This window comes from Seriola lalandi, unplaced genomic scaffold (genome assembly GCF_002814215.2).
Source record: "Seriola lalandi dorsalis isolate HSWRI2012SDOR001 ecotype SW California unplaced genomic scaffold, Sedor1 jcf7180002054763, whole genome shotgun sequence".
In the NCBI taxonomy this organism is placed as follows: domain Eukaryota; kingdom Metazoa; phylum Chordata; class Actinopteri; order Carangiformes; family Carangidae; genus Seriola; species Seriola lalandi.
In genome coordinates, this window is record NW_019525316.1 from 197,592 (window position 1) to 210,622 (window position 13,031).

At 41.5% G+C, this 13,031-nt stretch overlaps 1 protein-coding gene across 2 annotated transcripts in view; it reads left to right on the top strand.

Moving 5' to 3' along the window:
• Positions 1–1,974: 1,974 nt before the first annotated feature.
• galnt2 (UDP-N-acetyl-alpha-D-galactosamine:polypeptide N-acetylgalactosaminyltransferase 2) overlaps positions 1,975–13,031 on the top strand; it is a 51,481-nt gene continuing 40,424 nt past the window's right edge. The window contains exon 1 of one of the 2 annotated variants that reach the window (XM_023424995.2): positions 1,975–2,475. In XM_023424995.2, coding sequence (XP_023280763.1) covers positions 2,380–2,475 — 96 coding nt within the window. In that variant the 5' untranslated portion in view covers positions 1,975–2,379. The remainder of the gene's footprint in view (positions 2,476–13,031) is intronic. The other variant, XM_023424996.2, reaches the window with a different exon arrangement.

The following is a 13,031-nucleotide window of genomic DNA, read 5'->3' on the forward strand; positions in this document are numbered from 1 at the left end:
GTGCACCTAAATTTGCACATCTGCTTCTCTCTGCTTCTTACTCCTCCACCTCTCTCTCTCTCTCTCTCTCTCTGACTTCCATCCATCCATGCTCTAACACTACTGTGGGTAACATAAACACACTGAGTGTCTCCTCAGACCACCGTAGTGGTAGCAGCAATGAATAAGTGTGTGTGTGTGTGTGTGTGTGTGTAATACTACTAGAACACTCTTTGAGGAACAGCACAAAGTGTGTATTGACAGCATTTTTTTTTTTTACTTGGACTGCAGGGCACTTTGCTTTCCAGTCAAAATCACATTTTGTCACCATTAAAATGAAAGATTTCAGAGGCCGACTGAAGCAAGCTGAACATGAACTGGACCTTTTAGTTTAGTCAGAGGTGTTTCAGCTGAGAGAGAGAGTCGATCTGAGTGCTACAGACCGTGGAAAAATCTATTTGAACTGTGCTTTCAAATGGTTTAACAATGGCAGGTTGACTTGCTCCAAAACGTCTCACTGAATATTTAAAGGTTTTCAAAAGATGATCCATAAACTACAAGATTAGGCGACACAAAATGTTCCTTTTATGTGGAAGTTACTGAATGTTATAGATTTCTGCTGCTTTTAATGGCCCGAAAGCACTTTTATTCTCAATCGGCTTCTTACTACAAGCAATGAGGTCCCACATAAACATATGACTTTATGCCAGAGTAAGGACCGTTTTCGTTTTTCATGACAGAGTGTCACAGTCTTTTTTGTTTGTTTTTTTTTTAGTCTGTGGACCTGAAAAAGGTGTTATCACACTTTTCTCTGCACCAATTACGATTTAACAACATCTGAAAGTTGTGGGGTTGTTTGCTCATGTTCCCGTGAAAAAGCCAATCAAACCGATCTAAACCCACACAGTCCTGGTGAAGCAGATTAGCAATCTTTGTTTTTGTTTCGTCATGACTATCACTATAAAACCACATTTTCAGTTACCACAACCTAACTTCTTCATAATTTTGATTACTATGTGTTCTCTTCCTCATAATTAAGACACATCATCAACTGTATAGTATGTCATTGTCACGTGTGGTTTGACATTTTACTTAAAACTGTTGACTAACATTTAATGTCATTATTTTCTAGATGAATTATTCAAATTGTGAAAAACACCCATACCTTCTCCCGGAACCACAGGGTAATGTCATCAAATCACTCGTTTTGTCTGCAGTCGTAAAAACAAAAGATGGTGGTTGTGAGATCGTTTTGTCAACTCTTGTTTCCGAGAAGTAACTTATGGTCTAAATTTTAAAGCCAACATTGATGAGAAGTGCTCAAAGTGCTGAGAGACATGGACGAGTGAGCATCATGACTCTATCTGCTAATAGAGATGGTGCGATATGATCGAGAGCTCCAGAACAGCTACTAAATGGACCATTTGTCCGGTCAACTATCGATGTTCGGTTTATTTCCCACATATGACAAAGAAAAGCTGCAAACCATCACAACTGAGCCGAAAAGGAGTTTTTTGCATTTTTACTTCAAAATGATGTAAAGAAGGATTTGATTATCAAAATAGCTGCAGATGCTTCTGTCAATCGACTAATCGACTGATCACTTTAACTGTAATCACTATTTCCAATATGTATAAAATACAACACACTATACTATGTTCGGAACAGAATGATAAAGTCTTAGGCTGATTTCTATTATTGCCCCAGATGTGTTCACCAGAATAACTTTCTTTTGCAACATGCCGACCACGGGACTGAGCTTCAGGACAGGAGAAGGAGGAAGGGGGAAGGAAACTAAAATATTCAAAATCTTTCGCGCAGTGTCTTTAAATGTTCTGGGTTGGTTCTTTATGAGGCCAAGGAAGAACCAGAGAAATTAAGGGGAAACGCTTTTGTTTTCTCCCATTTAACCCAGTTCAAACTGTGTCTGGCGCCCCCGGTGTCTGCTCGGAGCACGTGCAGCTCCACACGGACTGAAATCATGGAGCTAGATGATCACAGAGCCTCTCTCTCAGCCCTCAGAGCTACATAACTAACATTTTACAACAATCCTTTCCTACAGGGCTGTCCCCACCCCTGTACTCAGCTTTAGCACGGAGCCGCACGGCACTGCACAGCTCGATTTGCAGCCAGCCCCGGCCCTCCTCCAGGGCTGCGTGAGCCGGTGTTTGATTGGATTAGAGTCGGCTAGCCTTTGCCCTCTAACCTCGCTGATGTTGGCTGGCTGCTTCCTGCTCCCTCCGCTCCCCCTGACCGACTGACGAAGCCTGCCGAAGCCGCACGGCGAAGCGCCCTGCACGGACACAGCCGACCGGGACGAGCCGCTACAGCCAGACTAGAGCCGAGCCGAGCCGAGCCACGATACACACAGGCAGGCGGGCGAAAAAAAAACAGGCAGTCATGCGGAGGAAATCGAGGATATTGTTATGTTTTGCGGTGCTGTGGGTGCTGGGGATAGCCTACTACTTCTACTCGGGGACAGCGCTGAGTCGAAAGGTAGGTTTCCCGTTCCTCGACTGCTTTTTCTGGCCACACGGTCCGTCCTCTGGTCCGTGTGGATGTTTCCTTCCAGGACAAAGCGAAGATGGAGCGGGGAGACTCGCCGCTGTTAATGGCTCTTTCCCTTCTTTTTCTGGGTCTCGGTTTTGCGGTTTCACCGATGCTGTGAGGAATGTGATAAAGGGCCTGCTAGTATCAGTGGGCAGGCATTGATTTGGTGGAGATGAGTGTAGACAAGGGCAGCAGGGTGGCGGGGCTGGCCGGTCGGCGTGCACAGACCTCCCGCTGTGCCGGTGATTGCCTACCCGTGGCAGTGGGAGCGGAGCACGTCCACACCGGCCAGCCTGTTAACCACTGTATCGCGGCGGCGCCGGTTAATGAATAAAGGTGAAAAGCATTCAGAGTGATTGTTATTAATATTAGGCTGCTGGCCTGACTCACGGGGGTGGGTCGGTGGGTGGTGGGGGGTGTTTAGCCTATAGAGCACGTCAGCATAAGCTGCTGCTGCTGCTGCCGCCCAGAAATGAGCAGAGATCAGGAAGTGTGCAGATACACACCGGGTTAAATCACTGATACACCATGCTGTCAGGATGAATGGTGGCTTTAAACATCTGTCTGTTTTTTCTACTGTGAGAACAACCTTGATCCAGTTTTAATTCACTGCTGTGGTGTGTAGGATTTCTGTCAGCTGATGTCACATAAGAAACACATATAACATTGTTATTTGATAAACAGTCAAACGAATTCAGCCCAATCCAAGAGCCCTGCAATAAATCCTCTAATGTTAGGCTTGTGTTGAAACTGTTTTAGAGATTCAACTTTATGTTTTAAATATTTTACCTGTCCCATTTATATCAGTAAGACTAGATACTAGATATTAAAAACTAGAGCTGAAACAATTAATCGATTAGTCGATTGACAGAAAATGTGATCATCAGTTAAGTTATTTCTCAAGCAGCAATGCCAATCATTTGATGCTTCAAACTTCTCAAATGTGCTTTTCCTTTTTGTAACGTGTAGTAATTTGAATATCTTTGGGTTCAACAAACAGCCATAAGTATTTTTCATTGTTTTCTGATTTTTTTTTTTTTTAATTATAGACAAAAAGATTAATCAAGAAATGCCTGACAGATTAATCAATAACCAAAATAATTGTAAATTGCATCCCTGTTTGTAACATCTGTCAGTATAACACAATACAATTAAACAGCATCACAACCTGCAGCCGTCAAAATGATCATACAGTTGAAACAACACTTCTCTCAAACAGTTTCAACAACAACTGAACATCATAACCTTCGTGACGGGAGGACAGGACTGTTGTGTTGGACCGCGTTAGTTTCAGCTGAGTGTACCTAATGAACTGGACAATAAGTGTGAGTTGTTGCCTTGACAACACAATATTCATCAGTTTACAATATGTAGTTGGTTTACAGGATCTTCTTCAACTGGTAGATCTTTAGGGTCATGTGACAGGACTCCGGAAACATCAGTAGTAGTATAATAGTAGTAATAATGAAAATAGCCAATGTGATTGGCTTGGTGTATGTGGAGGCATGGATTCCATTCATAATATACCAGGCCCGTGCATGTGATAGCATGTCATGTGTGAAATGTTGCTGGTGTACACATATCTATATTCTGTGTGAGTGAGTGAGAGCGAAGGAGGGAGGGAGAGAGAGAGTCACTATTTTGTGTTGGGGGAGCATCCAGCTTGTGTTAACTCTGTCTGTGTCTTGCCTGAGCTAATGTAGGCCAGTGTATCCTGCTGTGTGTCTGTATGAAGTGTTCTGCGTGGGGGGTTGTGTGCACAGTACACTGCCTCTATAACCTCCTTATTTTTGGGTGTGTGTGTGTTTGCTTTTGTGCAGGTCCTGTGTGTATTCCACCTGTCTTTTATTTTGTCCTATCTGTCTCTCTTTGTTTGCTTTGCTCCAGTCAACCAGAGCAGCCCTTTTACTTTTCCATTAGGCTGATAAGTGTGTGTGTGTATGTGTGTGTGTGTATGTGTGTGTGTGTGTGTGTGTGTGTGTGTGTGTGTGTGTGTGTGTGTGTGTGTGTGTGTGGTTGTTAAGAGGGTCAAAGTGACACTCCATGATAAGCAACTTTCCCGGGAGTTGTGTTGTGGGCAGTGTTAATATGGAGCCTGTATGATCGGCTGCACCTGGCCGGGGTTTTTACACAGAGAGAGATTTACTGTGTTTAAACAAAGGTGGTGCTGCATAAGCAAAGTGTTGTTTCCCATCTCATCTTTCTCCGCTTTGAAAGACACAAGGCATTTAATAATTTCTCTCTGCCGTCATGCAACTAACTTTGTAGCCGTACTTCAAAAGCACCCAAGGCTTAACATAGGTGGACTAAATTTCCCGGATCTTGGCTCTATGAAACTAATGCAAAACCAAAGGTTTTAATCCACCTCCAAGGCTGCTTCTCTGCATCTTTTTAAATACATCCGAAATGCAAAATCTTGAATTTGTTACTAGTTGCGCTGGTGCTTTTTAGGCCTGCAATTAACTTTTTTTCGCAGCTAATTTTGTCCAGTTAATGCTTCAGTCGATAAAATGTGAGAGAAAAATATGAGAAAAATATCTAAAATACAATGTTATAAAAAAGAGAAAAACGGCAAATCTCTATATTTGAGAAGCTGGGATAGTAGTTATTATAAACTTTTTAGTGGCACTGTCACTTTCAGTGTGCGTGCCCTCACCATCAACTCCTAATAATGCTGTAAAGGGCTCCACAGTGGTTCCCCGTTGTTCCTTTTCATCTCGTTTATTCCCATGGCAAAAGATAGGAGAATTAGAAAGGATGTGAATCTAATTACGTTACAATGTTGAAAGGTTTGAAAATATGGACAAATACTCCCCTTTGGGAGTTATGTTCAAAGTGTGATCACAAGTTTGCATGTTCATTCATTCATTAGCCATACTTGAGATAAGATTGACTTACCTAGTGTTTAGTGGGGCAAAGAAAATCAGACAAGTCATCTCTGTTCACAAGCACTGTGGTGAATTCAGAAGCAGCTCGGAGCTTGCCAGCGTGAGCTGGACTCTCACTATTATGGTAGCTAATTCAAATTCCCAGTTGTGAATACTCTGAAGGACAGTGTCCCTGCCAGAGGAATTAGTTCTGTCACACACACACACACACACACACACACACACACACACACACACACACACACACACACACACACACACCCATGATACTGTGGCTCTTAAGATCAAAGCGCTCTCCAAATAGCATTATCTGTTCAAAAGTATCCCATTTGGGAGAATGTCCCTCTTGTTGGAGTCTGTATGCCAGTTCAGAGACACTTCTTGAGCACAGTATCAGTGCCTGTAAGCTATCATCTGTTCCTGTGCAAAAATGAACGTTGCCATTTCTGACAAATTCCTTTGTAATCTTTTTTGGTAAGGCAATAGAATAAGGACTGAAAAGTGTTCCTCACATCTCATATCTTCATATCTGGTCATGAATCTCGAGATGCATTAGTTGGAGTTGAAAAGTTTGTCTTGCTTTAATTAGTTTTCACAGTGATGCAGCGAGTGTTCAGGAGCATCTCTGAGGTTTACTAGTTCCACTGACTTGCAGTGTAAAAATATGAAATTCTTTCACATGATACTCTAGAAATATGGATCATTTATAAATTCATTGACATGCTTTAAATCTTTGCAGCAAAGGCTCACAGTTTCTCTTGAAACCATTCATACTTTCAGTCCCCTGGCATCAGTTGGAAATTGAAAATACCTTTCTACATTTTTATGATGATAACTGTGAAGAATCCACTCCTTTTTTATGTAATTACATAATGTATAGTTGAAGTTTCCCCTCTTCTCCTTTACCACACACAGTACACAGTAAGCATGTGAAATGACAGGAAACTTTGGCAGCTGGACTCCATACAGACCCACGTATCTCTAAGTGCATTGTTGTACACAGGAGGATAATGTTGCAACCATGAGCCTGCGCCTCACCAGGATGCCCCATTAAAGTCTTCCTTGTTGGACAAACCTCAGAGGGTTTTTCCTGTCGGCTCTTGAGAAGCCAGTGTCCCTCTTTTAAGTCTACTTTTCCTGCTAATCAGTGGTGTGAGAGGGGAGCTAGAGAGGAAGATAAAGGAGCAATGAAGCACAGGAAAGACCAACAAACACAGACTTGATTAAGAAAGTTATCAGCTGTTTGAGTCAAGCTCTAGATAGGCGGTAATTGGATTTATCAAAGCAGTGAGCAGTGTGAGTGTTTTTTTTTTCCTGCTCAGATGAGATGTGTTCCTCCTCGACCCATGTCACACACATGTCTCTCTTATAACAATACAGGTCAGAACAGATTTAATGAAATAATATCCTTAAATTCAGTTTGACAAAGAATAGCGGCAAGGAAAATAAATGCCACTCATGCCAGTTCCACTCGTCCATACATTGGTCCACAGCTGATATGTCTGTCAGCTTTGTTTGTTCCTGACACATTGTGTCTCAGCTCGGTTCTTACCCAAAGGTGGATCACAGTGTTGAATTGCAACTATTTCTCAGTGTGTTGTTATTAGCCAGAGGTTTGGATTAGTTTCTAGTCGGTGGCAGAGGATTCAGAAGTGAGTCTGGTGATTTTCCTCCAGCAAACTGAAGAGAGGAGAGGAGCAGAAATGAACAGTCTCCGTAGGGATTCAGAGAGTTTGTAACGCTGGCTGGTCCAGAACTCATGAGTGAAAGTTGCTGTCTGTTATCTGAAGCTCTAGGCGCTCAGCCTCTGCCTGTCCATGCATGTCTCAAACTTTGGCTTTATCAATACATCTGTCTCTCATCATAGGCAGCGAGACTTCAGTGGCTCAAAGCATTTTGCTGTTGTAAAAGCAGAGCATGTTGATGTATGATGTATTTTTCAAGCATGTTGAAAAATGGAGCAGTTCAGTGAAGGAAGATGAGGATGTTGCATTATGGGTGTAGATTGGAGCATGCTTTGTCTTTGGCCTGTTATCTGGTGTGCAGTGCAGGACAAGGTGGATGCTGATCTCTGCACTGTCTGCTGTCACCCTCATGTGTCTGTAATGTACGTCTTGTTTGTATATGCATCCTTCTTCACACACACACACACACACACACACACACACACACACACACACACACACACACACACACACACACACAGAGCTTTACTCATTATACTGATTGCATGTGTGTGAGTTCTTGCTGTTGTGTAACTACAGCACAGTCATGTAGCTAATAGACCTGTGGCTTTGAAACCCCTTGAGGCCTCAGCAGGTCAATATGTTTGTAATGCCAGAATAAAATGTAATTTTAGACAGCAGGCAGATCCCTTGTTACTAACTAAATGCGGTTCTGGAGCAAACACTGAATCAATAAAAGGCTTAAATGAAGCTGGGGATCCCCAGATACTGAATCTTTCTCAGACATAGAGTTTTTGTTTGGAAGTATTGACTCTGTGTGCGTGTTGCTCCCGACAGATGTTCGACTGATTCATAGAGTAAGTAGAGTTACCAAAGAAGAAATCGTGTCACTGCTGTTTTTAAGGGTTTATTTTCTGAGGGTATGGTTAAATGAAAATCTTCTTTTGAACCAGGGAACAGCTTCACAGTCACTTTAGAGTCACACAAATTCACAGCTGGGAGTCCCAGGAGAGAGACGGTGTTGTTCCAGTAGAGCCACCCTGCTGATGGTTGGGGTGAGGGAGTGCCTTGCTCAAAGTACGCGTGGGAGGAGGGAAACTTTTCCTACTGTTTCATCTGTCACTAAACTCCTCCCCCAAACAGAGATTGCCCAATTGTAGCTTAGTAACCACATGCGTGGGGATGTAGAAAGAGCGATACTCAGAACTTAAAGAGTTTGGACAGCCTTGTTTTTGTTAGCCTCTCGAAATCGATGGACTAAACTGTAAGGAGCCGGTTAAACGACACAGTAGTAATCCAGCTAGTGCTTCAACTAATGATTATTTTCATTATTGAAAGTTATTGAACTGTTTACAGTTTCACTAGTTTTTGCCACTGTCTGGATCCCAGTCCTCAATGCTATATCAGAGTTTAGGCTAACCTTAGCTGCCCTGTGCCGCTCTTCATTGAATTTAGGAAAGTTTATGCTTCAGCAAACCCAGCCAAACTTATTATCCAAGATAACGTTAGTCATCATCCTCAAAGCCTTTTTTTGCCACAAATACCAACGCTGAAGCACAGATCTTACCACTGTCATGCTTGTGCATATTTGTGGAGAACATGAAGCTCAACAGGCCTAGCAACAGTAACTAAGGAAGCCAGGCTTAGTGAGCAGATATAAATCAATTCGGAAAAAAAGAAAGAAAAAGGACAAAAGAATGAGAGACTGACGATGGAAAGTTAGAAAATGATGTGACGATGGGAAAAAGAGTGTCTGGATTCAAAACAGGAGAACGTGGGTTGTGTCAGGTCTGGTAGATTTCACTTCCGCCAGTCAGAAGGAGTGGGTTCTGATCTACCAGCCTTGAAACCAAATGATTGACAGCTGTGGAGATAACAGGAAATATAGACTGAAACATCGGCAATAAAGAAGACGGATAGTTTAGGTAGACGTTTAAAAGCACAGTTCATAACCTTTGATATCTAACTGTCATCCTACTGCTAGCAGGTGGTTTCACAACATGCTGATCTGTGGCAAAGTGAGCTCCAGTTTGTACTTACTTTAATTTTATTCTGTCTTTCTCTCTTTTATACCCACCTCTCTCGATCATTATTAGGTTCCTTGTGCTTAAACACAAGAGCATGCTGCATCTGTGCGTGTGCTGTAAACTGGATTATTTTCTTCTTATGAAGATTTTGTTCCCTGGCAGACGACGGGTATTCATGGAAAAGTTGAAAGGGATGAAGACATATCCATTGTTCATGGGATCAGTACTGAGACAAGAGCATTTCAAAGAACTGCATTTTCATTCAAACACGAAGAGAAAACAGAGCAGCCCTCCTTTTATTCTATTTGTTACTGAGAAAACTATTGTAGCTGCATCACAACATTGAAGTTGACGTGTGCAGAGCTTCACAGTCGGGCCAGCCGTAATCTGTGTTCCTGTTATCAGGCTGAAATATTTAAATAGGCCTGATATGGAGTGGAGGTGGTCATGGTGTTTTGACTGCCCTATTTGCGGCAAGGACATTCAAATCGCCAAACAAATGACATGTATTATACATCTAATTGCAGCAACCCCCTGTGTAATTTAGTCGGTGCTCTTCCAGTCACTTGCACTGGGCTTTGATAAGACTTTAGTGGAGGTGATGTACTCTGTTTTATGTGTGACTGGAATAATGAAAATGATGTGCACAATTTTTGAGAATAAATGATCAAATCTTTTATTCTTTTACATGAATTCACAATTTGAATATATTTTTATATTATTCTTTTTTTTAAATCAGGAGAAAAGTTGAGCTGTACTTTTGCCACTGATGACTGGCCTGTCAAGAGTAAAGGTGCGTGAGCTATATTGTGAAGTTGATATGGCTTTATGTTTTTATCTTTCACATATTTAAAAATCCAGAAGACTTACAGCCTGCACCATGACATGTATCAGTTCTGCATAGGGTTTTTTTTAGCTCAACCTGTTTTTTTGAATGATACAAAATCTCTGTCTGGATGCTCCATCTGCCCCGCTCTTAGCTTTTTGTTATTGCCGATTAACGAAGCAAATATAACGCAGAGCGGATTGAGGCACATGCAAACAGGCATCCTGGCCAACCACCTCATCCTCCTCCAGAAACATTCACAGTAGACGTGTACAGATCTGTCACATTCAGGTCACAGAATCCTGTTGCCGACTTTGTGCGTTGGCCTCGACCTCGAATGAAGAGCAAATCTTTGTTTAATCTTTCTTTTCTGAACAGTATGTTTTGACATTTCTCTCTGGGCTGGGTGAAAAATTAAAATCGTAGTAGATAGTCGTAAGAAATTGCTTTGATATGTAATGACATCTGCTGACATGGAAAATCAAGTCAAATATCGAAATACAATGATCATTGCAAGAAATGATATTCTCAAATTTATTTCAGATGTTAAGTATTATTTCATAACAACACGATTCATTGAAGATAATACTGAAATATTATGCAGTGATGGCTTCTCTCGCATTAATCAATCAGTTAACACTGTAGAGAGAAGGTATGGACCAGGGCCAGCCCATTAGACATGCAGCACAGAAAAATCCCCTCTGTGATGAAACTCAGTAGCTTAAGTAAAAAAATTTAAAATAATGTCTGGCTATCTGCCAAAGTAGTGGGTAGATAGATGTTTTAACACTGGTCTGGTGGGAGGTGTTAGTTTCTCACCCTGCATCTCATCATGGCCATTCAATAACAAACTGGTATTTGTTGCAGTTATCCTGTGAGACACATCCACTAAAATCACTCATAGTGCCCCAGATATATGTGATGCACTTTGTCTTTCAGATGTTTCTTACATTGATTCTTTATGCTTATATTGTCTTATGACTGTTTAAGTCTTAGTTTCAGTTAGTCCTGGTTTTTCATTGATGCAAGTGCGATTGAAGGCTGCACAAACTTGGCCTGACTCCTCGGCCCTTTGTTATTTGGTGCTATTAATCATAAACTTCAGCCTGTCGGAAAAAATGAGCAAAGTTTTCTTTCTTGTCATTTTGCAACATTGTCAACAGCTGTGCAGGAAGAAGATGCAGATATTGTGCAACCAAATGGAATATATTGATTAAACTAAATTTAAACCCTTTATCTACATACATGACATGGACCCTTACTTCACTGCTACTCCCTGTGACCTCTCCACCCTCATAACCCTGTCAGGCACATTGCTGCACGACTGAAATGAACGCACTACTACACACAAACACCCATAAAAAGTCCAAAATCCACAGTTAAGTTTGTAATTTTACTGGCCAGTACTAGTAAAGAAGAAGCTTGTAAAGTGTCTTTTCTTGCAGTCTGTTGAAATGGGTTTCAGGAAGCAGAGGTGTTGACTCAGCTCAACCGTCTTTTTCTTGTTTAAAATGAGGAAGAATCAGAGCGAATGGCTGATGAAACAGGTGGCTGTCAAGCTGTTTGAAACACTTACTGACTGTCTAAAGTCAAACCCATCACTGGAAACTAAAGCAGCGATTTACATCCTTTCAGAGCTTAATGTGTATATGAGTGTATGAAGAGTCACGACACAATTGATAGAACTGGATAAAATTAATAGAGAGCCTTTGTGTGTGTGTGTGTGTGTGTGTGTGTGTGTGTGTGTGTGTGTCTGTGTGTGTGTGTCTGTGTGTGTGTGTGTGTGTGTGACCACAGCATGTACTCTCATTTTGCCAGCTTTTCCTGTGGGCTCGTCTCTCTTCTCAGGGACACGTCAGCAGATTTAGGACAGACTGCTACTGTATGGCATATTCCTCTGGTGTCGGGAACCTTGCTTGGCCTGTTCCGTAAAAATAGACACATGCATTAACACATTTAACATAACAGTAAAGTATGCCTCTGTTTTACATTAACCCTCCATTTTAACATAAACTCTTTCCAAAGTGCCAATCAGCAGAGGTTTATGTGTAACAGGGTTCCTGCAATGCCAGACTAGTTCTGCTGCCGGAGGACTATACAGCCTGTGCCAGTTGTAATTGTATGAGTTCATGTACAGTGATTTATGGTAGGAAATTCTTTGTTACTCCAAATAAGCAGCTGTACCCATCAGTTCCAGTCAGGAATACCAATGCTGCCAACAAGCAGTTTGTAGCTTAGTGGCAAATACTGAAACGTATTTTAGCCTGACTTCTTTGCTGTAGTGGCATTATTTGTCAAGGGAACTGACTGAGGTTCCCTGTACGGATCGTACATTAAATTATAAGAAATGGAGTAAATGGTGCGTTTGTCTGCTCTAAGGTAAGCTACAAAGTTAGCATGATCAGTTAACCACTTTATGCACCGCCCTCGCTTACATCACCCATCTCTATTTACACCATAGTTGGTTTTGTAGTTGGGTCATTTTGAGACAAGACAGAGTTTATATCCTGCATCGCTCTTTGATGCCGCCAAAAAAAAAAGTTCAGAGTTTCGACCCAGACACTTCTTGACTGAGGATTAGAATCATTGACAGTGCCTGGTGCTACTTTATCAGAGTTTATGCGATAATGTTTGCAGCTCTTTCCTGCATGGTTTTAGTGAAGTTCACACTCAAGCAACCCCACCCAAACTCTGCGTCTGAGAGTTATGTTTGCAGAACACATTAGTTAGTGCTAATTTACAAGCATTTTCAAGTGAAAACGCACTGTTTGAAAATATAAGGGATAAAGCATAAGTCATGTAAGCTAAGCAGCTAAAATACAGGGTTAATATTATTTAAGATAAAAATAAAATTGAAATTATTTTTTTATTTGTTTTTTTTAACATTTTTCTTTATCATACTTATAAAACTAGAACTTAATAGCTTTACACTGCAGTACAACAACATTGCTGTTGTTGTGAACAATCTGCTCTTGTAGCTTGCTATCACATGATCATTTAAGACCCCTTTAAGGCCTCCATTATACTCGCTTGCGGAAGCTATGGACACCATGGATGTGTGGTTGTTCTCATTATA